The sequence below is a fragment of the Rosa chinensis genome, chromosome 2, assembly GCF_002994745.2.
Source record: "Rosa chinensis cultivar Old Blush chromosome 2, RchiOBHm-V2, whole genome shotgun sequence".
Taxonomy (NCBI): Eukaryota; Viridiplantae; Streptophyta; class Magnoliopsida; order Rosales; family Rosaceae; genus Rosa; species Rosa chinensis.
Window position 1 is genome coordinate 68,002,389 of NC_037089.1, and position 8,335 is coordinate 68,010,723.

The 8,335-nt window shown below is 39.5% G+C and overlaps 2 protein-coding genes across 2 annotated transcripts; one reads left to right on the forward strand and one right to left on the reverse strand.

Moving 5' to 3' along the window:
- Positions 1-1,646: 1,646 nt before the first annotated feature.
- Positions 1,647-4,459, reverse strand: LOC112189159 ((R)-mandelonitrile lyase-like). Its single transcript, XM_024328428.2, has 3 exons — positions 4,203-4,459; positions 2,101-3,616; positions 1,647-1,962 (listed from the first exon to the last, which is right to left on the reverse strand). The coding sequence occupies exons 1-3, from the start codon at positions 4,321-4,323 to the stop codon at positions 1,905-1,907; spliced, it is 1,695 nt and encodes a 564-aa protein (XP_024184196.1). The 5' UTR covers positions 4,324-4,459; the 3' UTR covers positions 1,647-1,904.
- A 186-nt stretch (positions 4,460-4,645) lies between these two features.
- Positions 4,646-7,446, forward strand: LOC112187764 (DNA-dependent metalloprotease WSS1). Its single transcript, XM_024326679.2, has 5 exons — positions 4,646-4,786; positions 5,154-5,315; positions 5,401-5,596; positions 6,499-6,954; positions 7,099-7,446. The coding sequence occupies exons 2-5, from the start codon at positions 5,161-5,163 to the stop codon at positions 7,279-7,281; spliced, it is 990 nt and encodes a 329-aa protein (XP_024182447.1). The 5' UTR covers positions 4,646-4,786; positions 5,154-5,160; the 3' UTR covers positions 7,282-7,446.
- The last annotated feature ends 889 nt before the right edge of the window (positions 7,447-8,335 follow it).

Sequence of the window (8,335 nt, forward strand, 5' to 3'; positions counted from 1 at the left end):
TTATTGTTCTGAGAGTACTTTTTTGAATCTTTTCTTTTTCCTAGTCAATGTGCTTTAAATCAGCTGAATGTGCCCATGAACTTGTAGCAAATACATTATTGATTATTCCAGAGGTCGTATCAAACAGGAATTAACCTGCATGTTGTCCACTAGCTTAATATCCACTATAATTTACGCGGTAGTAAAAGTTTAAGGGGTCTTGACTCTTGACCAAATGTAAGGGGAATAGTTCACCCAGTGAACGAAAAATGCAAGGGGAATAGTTCACCCGGTCAAGTCGGTAGAATGCTATGTGATGAATATGACATTATTTGCATGATTTGTATCATATATTAGTTAATCCTTTGGAAACCTTGATACAAGTCACCTGGATCTATGTGAAGTACCAAAATATCTAATTGATATGTGAATGCCAAGTGTTATTGGGACTTGGGATTGACTGATCCTCAGCTTTTGGTGTTTTCTTGTGTATAGGAGGACTGCTGGAGTGGAGGACTAAAAGTCAGGAAAAAATTATGGGAGTTGAGACGTCGGAAGGAGAGGCTTCTATTCCTAGTGGGGGAGGTTCTAGTTCAGAAGTTCAAGGCAATCTGACAGCACAAGGAAGAAGCCTAAGTTTGTAAAGATGGAGTTCCATTTATGTTTTGCGAAACACAGCACACAGCAGCATCATTCAAGCTCAATTTCAAAAACACAGTTTCAATTACATGACTGAATGGAACTTTAACATTGCACATGAATTATAAATGCTGCCAGAGAAAAGCTTTTGAAGTATAAAACTGCACAATCTGCTCTTTCAGTTGCAGTCAATCAGTACAGAATGTGCTTATCCTAGTTTCTATTATTCTCAAAGAATAAATCAACATCCACACACAAAGTAAAACCAAGAGCTGAACCATCAACAAGCAGGACACAGAACACCATGTCTAGTAGTAGCACTGAGTCTTCCACAGTTCCTCATAGAGGATGAAGGAACCAAAATATCTACCGATGGCAATGCTAAAAACTCCAGAACAATGGATGGGAACAGTTGTGAATGCTTCGCTATTCATAGGAGAGAATTTTCGGTCTAGTGAGTGTGGTGGAAAGCATGGAGGGTATTCTGGTTCAGATGCCCATTTGTAGCATGATCTTATGAAACACAGCACAGCAGTCTAAATTCCTATCCTGACAGCATAAGGATGATCCTAAGTTTCCAAAGATGGAGTTCCATTACATTGTCATACCAATACCAGAAGTATATCGAAGCCAATGTGAGCAGCTGCATATACTTCCTAACAAACGTAGCTCACAAACATCAAATAACTTGATTCCTATTCTGACAGCAAAGGCCCTAAGTTCCCAAATATGGAGTTCATCATAATACGATACCAAGTTACCAACACCAGATACAGAAAACTTGATGTGAGCATCTGCATGTACTTTACCCAAAATATAGCACAGCAACACCATCTACTCTAAGTTCCTATTTGACTGATGTCCCTTGGTAAAATGGGCAGATTGTTCACATTGCATTGCATTACCAACATTTACACTTTCCCCAAAATAAAAACTCCATATCAAAAACCCAAAAACACTATTGTAGTTAAGTATGGCTGGGTGAACACAATACTGCTCATGAATTATATATGCTACTCAGTAAAAGAAGCTTAGAACAAAAACTGCACAAATTTTCTTTTTCAGTTATATTCAATTCAAAGTTCAGAGTTGATACATTTATCTGCTTATCCCTAATTCCTGTAATGTGAATGAATGAATCAACATATCTGTAGGAAGATATCTACAAAAGAATACAGAGGTACTAGAAAAAGTAAAACCTGCCCACCAGCAAGCAGTACATAGCACTATCTCTACAAGCAGCATTGAGTATGTATGCCACAGTTCTTTTTCAGCCTAACCGATGATCAATCAACCATTTTATATCCTCCCTTTCGGTCTTTCATTATCTTCTGCCCAACATATCTGCCAAAATTGACCAAATAAAACAGTCAGCTAGCCATTTTATTAAGCAACAAATCTATCAAGATACAATCCTATATGCATGTATCTCAATTAGCTACAAAGCTACAAGGACTTCTAACATGATTTGAGGACACCGACCTTCCAAGCATCAGAAGGGTAGCCTGAGGATTTGTCCCTGGTGATATACCAAAAGTAGACCCATCAACAACACGGAGTGCATCTATACCAATGACCCGGAAATCACCATCAACCACCTTCCCAGCAATGCAGCCCCCATGGTAGTGCCATATGGTGCTTACAGTGCGGCGGCAGAAATCTGCCATTACGTCAAAGTCAGACTGATCAACTGGCAATGCAGGCCCTATAAACCTAAAATCTCTATTCCCAAACCATCCCTGGAACTTGAAATCCTCCATAGACCTGGTCCTGAGAATGTCACCAATCTTTCGCGTCCCATTCACACACCTTTGCAAATCCACTGGGCTGTTGAAGTAATTGAATCGAACAATAGGATTCACGTTGACATCAGTTGAAGCCAGCCTTAAAGAACCAGCAGAGACTGGCCCGACAATCTTCTCCATGAGGGTGGCCACAGTAAGATATAGAGGTGCAGACGGTGTCCTATGGAACACAGAGCGGGCTGGGGATGCAAATTGGATGACAGTGGAGGCTGATTCAATGTAAGCCCCTGATTCAGTAATGCCAACCACTTGAATGAGTGAGTGCTCCAGTGGAATTGGTGGCACTATTGAGATGCCATTTCTGGGATTATCAAACATAAACTGCCCAACATAAGGAAGATGATGAGCCACTGGAATCCCCCAAGATGCAAGATAAGGCCTTGGGCCAATACCACTCAGAAGAAGTAGCTGTGGAGTCCCAATTGCACCAGCTGAGAGAAGGACCTCTCCATGTTTTCGTAGCATAGCATGGTGATACCTCCCACTTCTGTCACGAAAAATAACTCCAACAGCAGATTGCCTCGACACTGGAGATGAAGTAGATGAAGCCAACAGAACTTTTTCCACAGTGGCATGCACTGCAACTCGAATATTCAATGGCTTTGCATATTTAAGAAGGTCAGCAGCACTGTGTCTCCTTCCCAAAGTATCAAATGTTGAACCACCAGTCTTGGTCCCCACTACATGATCAAAACTATACCCATTATAGGGATCAATACCAGCTTGCAATAAGCCATCTCGAACTGCTGACTGCCAATTCCTAAGCTCAGGCCTGAAGACAATTGCTCTTTCAACCCACTCATAGGACTCATTCACCACTTTAAGATCCCATTTGAAAGTGGACCTTTTGTAGAATTCGTGATCTGCACGGCTATAGAAACCAGCATTTATGGCACTGCTGCCTCCAAGAATGCGTCCTCGGACATTTGGAACACCATCTTCAGATGTGAAGGCTTGTGTCGGAGAGTCAAAGGTGTTGACATCCATGAGTGTGGCCAAGAAACCTTCCTGGGTCATCAAGTTTCGATTGCCATAAGCAACACCACCTCTTTCCAGCAGGAGGACCCGAAACCTGGATGATAGAGTCGCAGCCAAAGGGCACCCAGCAGTGCCACCTCCCACGATAATGTAGTCATAGTAGTCCTCCGATGGGAAGTCAGTGGCGTTGGAAACAAACTTCAGGTGACTTGGCTCTGTTACAAAAACAGAGAAGCATTACCCTCAGTTCAGTTACCAAGAAATCATGAAGCAAGAACAAGTTTCACAACAACAAAAAAGTAACTGGCTTCGAAAACAACTTGATATCTTCTAGTTTTCTACGATAAAAAGAGGAATTAACATCCGTATGAAAACCCAGAAACCTCAAAGCAACTATAAACTGACCACAAAACAAAATTACAGAAAAAATATATATATATATATGAAAGATTATTACAGCTTAGGCAATAGGCACAGTCAAGAAAAGGTTTTCAGTTTCATTTCACCAAAACACGAAACGCAAAACCCCATATCAAAAACGCAAAACCCCAATATCATCATAAACCACGAACACAAAAACCACACTCGGGTCTCATTTCTCAAACTTAACAAAGCCAATAGCAACACCACATTCGATACACAGAACCATATAAGCTTTACCCTAATTTAGGAACCAAGAAAACACCACAAAGATTCAATCTTGCTAACATTTCAACCACATCTGCCTTAAATTTCAACAATTCCACAGAAACGAACACCGAATTAAGCAAAAGAACTGAGAGCGAAGAAGAAAGGAGCTACCTTGAAGAGGGCGGCGTGGGTTCCGAGACGGCGGCCTTGGAGAAGCGACGACGGCATTGATCACCACCATGAAGGCAAACGCCTGAAGAAGTAGAGAGAGCGAAATGGGTCTCACCGCCATTGATGAAGTCTCTCGGTGTTTCTTGAAGAACAGAAATTTCTCTGTGATTCTCGGAGAAAAAGAATCTTGGAGAAGAAGAAGAAGAAGAAGAAGAAGAGAGAGAGAGAAGAAGGTAGTGTGGCTATTGGGTACTAATTCAGTTGGAGTGGTTATTTAGCGGCAAAGGAAGAATGATCCGCTGTGGTTAGCCTCAGTGTAGGTCATACTCTTAAACGAATCAGAGAGGAACAAAGGGGTAGAAGCGTAAATTTGTTCAGAGAGAAGCAGTATAGGCCCCCCACAAACGAATCAGAGAAAAACGAAGGGATAAAAGAGTCAATTCGCGTCCCGTAAAGGTAATACGTCGTCGTCTAGAGACCTGCTTGAGGAACAAGTCGTCTATCTTTCACACTCTCCTGGGTTTTTAGTCTCAATATTCTCAATTGGGTTTCAAAGGCTTTAACAGTGAGCACAAGGACCTCAGGTCAATCTCTTTCTCTTTTTTCTCTCTGTAATTTTCTGATTGGTATGAGCTTTAAAATACCCTAATTGTAATACTTTGTAGAAAACTTTTGATTTTTTTTTTTTTTTTTGGAGATATGATGGAGGGTTTTGTGAGGAACTGAGGAAGATTAGGGTTTTGGTTTAGGATGAATGTCTAAATTGGTGAAATTTTGGTACCCAGTAATCAGTTAGCTTTGTTCTGTTTTGGGTTGTGAACTTGTGATCATAGAAAGGATGAAGCTTTCCTTTTGATGCATTCCTATTACATTTCTGAGATAATTGTAAATGAATTTTCAAATGTTAATGGAGATTTGGAAGTAAAGTAGGTGTTTTTTTTTACTATCCAGAGTCCATATGGATCTCAATGATCTTAACAAGGTTTGGGAAATCAAACCACTTAAGAAAATTGGAGAAGAGGATGCAAGAAAAATCCTTGAGAGAGTTGCAAAGCAAGTGCAGCCTATAATGCGCAAGCGTAATTGGAAAGTCCGAATCCTTTCTGAATTCAGGTTGGGGTGTTTGTTGTTATCTTCCCTTGATTTGTTTGTGCTTTATTGTATGTTTTTCATTGACATCTGAGACTTTGGAATGCAGTCCTGCCAACCCGGCTCTTCAAGGGCTCAATATAGGAGGAGGTGCTGAAGTTAAGCTCAGACTGCGAAGGCCAAACAACGAATGGGATTTCTATCCGTATGAACAGATCCTCGATACAATGCTGCATGAGCTCTGCCACAACGAGCATGGTCCTCATAATGCCGACTTTTACAACCTTTTGGACGAGATCAGAAGGGTAATTGCCTTGCCTCACTTATGAAATTGATAATTAGTATAATCTGCTGAAGGGCTAAGAATTTCAACAAACTACAGTGAACTGCTGGTTATATTACTTTTCATGAATCCACTAGCGCTGTTGCTCTCAGTAAACTGCACCCTGGTACCTTAATTGGAATTTGTCAATTAGGTCTTTATCACACAAATCTTAGGGGCACAACTTACTGTGATATGTATTAAATGGAACTCAACTGATAACTGTATAGATGCAAATTTAGATGAATCACTGTATCCCTATGTATGTGGATGATGTAGGAGCACCAGAAATAGCAGATCTTATTCTGGATGGTTGCATATTGAGCATCCACATTATCCTCTTTAGAAGTCAGTGTGGATCATTCATACACTTAAGTTTTTTTTTTTTTTTTTCATCATTAGTTGATGTGATTCCTCATCATCCTTCCCTCTGACCCAAGCGTATAGGGTATTGGGCCACATAAACTCACTCTTCCCTTCTTATCTATTATATGAAGTATCTCCTATTAAATATAATTAGTTAGGTCTTTTCATACTACTTATTCCAATTTATTGTCCAAGTTCTAAAAGGCTCAAGTGAAGCCTTTCAATTCTTTGCTCCTGGATGAAAAAGTTGTTGTGAATTAGCGATTTATATCCTCTTGTGTTGGCTACTTTATCATTCCTGTTATTTCTGTAGATTTAAACTTGTGAAAAGACATGTTTAAGCGCCAGTATTTTTGTAAATGATTACATTACATCTTCTCATTATCAAATTTCATTTACTTTACCTAGTATTTTCTGTTGTAGTACTTAGCTTACTTAGTAATAGTTCTTCTATATTTTGTATAGATGCATGCTGTGTGGATGATTGTCACTTTACTTGGTTCCCATGGTTTTCTGCAGGAATGTGAGGAACTGATGGGTAAAGGGATTACCGGCACTGGACAAGGATTTGATCTTCCTGGGAGACGTTTGGGTGGTTTCTCACGTCAACCCCCTCCATCATCTCTACGCCAGACTGCCTTGGCTGCTGCTGAAAGCAGAGCACGTCGTGGAGCTCTATTGCCTTCAGGACCTAAGCGTTTAGGTGGGGATAGCAACATTAAGGCTGCTTTGAGCCCAATACAAGCTGCTGCTATGGCTGCAGAAAGGAGACTACATGATGATCTATGGTGTGGGTCAAAGTCTTTAGAGGGTGACACTAATGTCCAGGGTCATGTCGGAACTTCTCAAAAGCCACAAGCTTTCACAGTTACTGATGGAAGATCTACCCAAACTTCTACTCAACCAAAGCCAGGTCCGGAAAAAGTAGATGATCAATCGAAGTGGCAATGTAGTACATGCACTTTACTAAATGAGGTAAAGCTATTCATAATTTTTTTTCAAGAAAGCACAAAAATTATCTGCACTTGTTGGTCTCATTCTGGTTAATATCACTGTTTTTGCTAGAGCTTGATTAGGAGTTCATGTTCTCATCAGTTTAATGCTTTGAAGTTATTGCAGGAATTGGCATTGACATGTGCAGCCTGCGCGACTTTAAAAGATAACACCAAGTTTAAGGTTTGGTCTTGCAAATTTTGTACATTAGAAAACAGAGTTGGGGTAGAAAGATGCTTAGCTTGTGGAGAATGGAGATACTCATATGCTCCTCCTGTCTCCAATCGCGGACCTTATGTTGGCACCTGAGAAAGAGTGGAATTCAGAGTCTGCTCGCAATTGATGCAGTCTTCATATAGAACAATCTTATAAATATACTTCATTTATCACACAGCACATAAACTGTAAAGTCAGGATATCCATTTTGATTGTACATACCTACATAAATTTAAAGTCCTTTTGAACCCCATTTTAGCTGGTGTTGCAGTTATTTAATCTTGGTCATCTTTGCTGTTTTTGTTAATCTGTTGCTTTATCAGAACAACCAAATCTAAAAGGAAAACTGACGAACGTGAAGGAGAGGACAAAATTAAAAGATCAATGAGTGGAAATATTTGTGGATGAGGCATATTTCAGTTCGTTTCCTTTTCAAATCCAGGCAGTATAATGGGGCTCGGTTTCTCTTTCACTACTGTTCAGTAGTTTTGAACAAATTAGATGAAACATATCCTAATGAATGTCATTTGCGTGAGTTTGGTTCTTGCGAGTATTCTTTTCATGACCGCTATCACAGGATACCATCACATCATTTTAAGTTATGTTGTATATTTATATACTCTTTGCTCTTTGTATAAACAAGAAAGGCTAAAACAAAAAATTTGTTGAGGAAGCTAAAACAAAAACTTTGTTGAGGAGGCTAATACACTTTGTTGTCGTCTGTTTCATGAGATAATGGAGGAAATTAACACAGTAGCGGCTTACTTGGTTTAGATTTTGAATTAGAGACTTGATTTGCAAAAGTGAAACTATAAAGATCAAATGAAAAATCAAATAACCTACATGAACTAGATATGTCATTTGGACCATAAAAAAAGTAGGCATGTTGACACATTGGCTGCATTTGTAAAGAAGCCTGCCGCTTGCTGTATAGTTTGAACATGATAAATTTTTACCGAACCATTCCGGATCAACTAAATAGGTACGGAAGTTGTTATTTATATAACAATAGAAGGTTGGTTGTTGACCAATGGAAAGTATGGGAGAAAAAATGATGCACAAACGAAGTTGCATAAATATAGAAAAATATCATATTGTATTGGACCAAGTCCATTTGATTGCAATGAAATTTTATTTTTTTTATTTT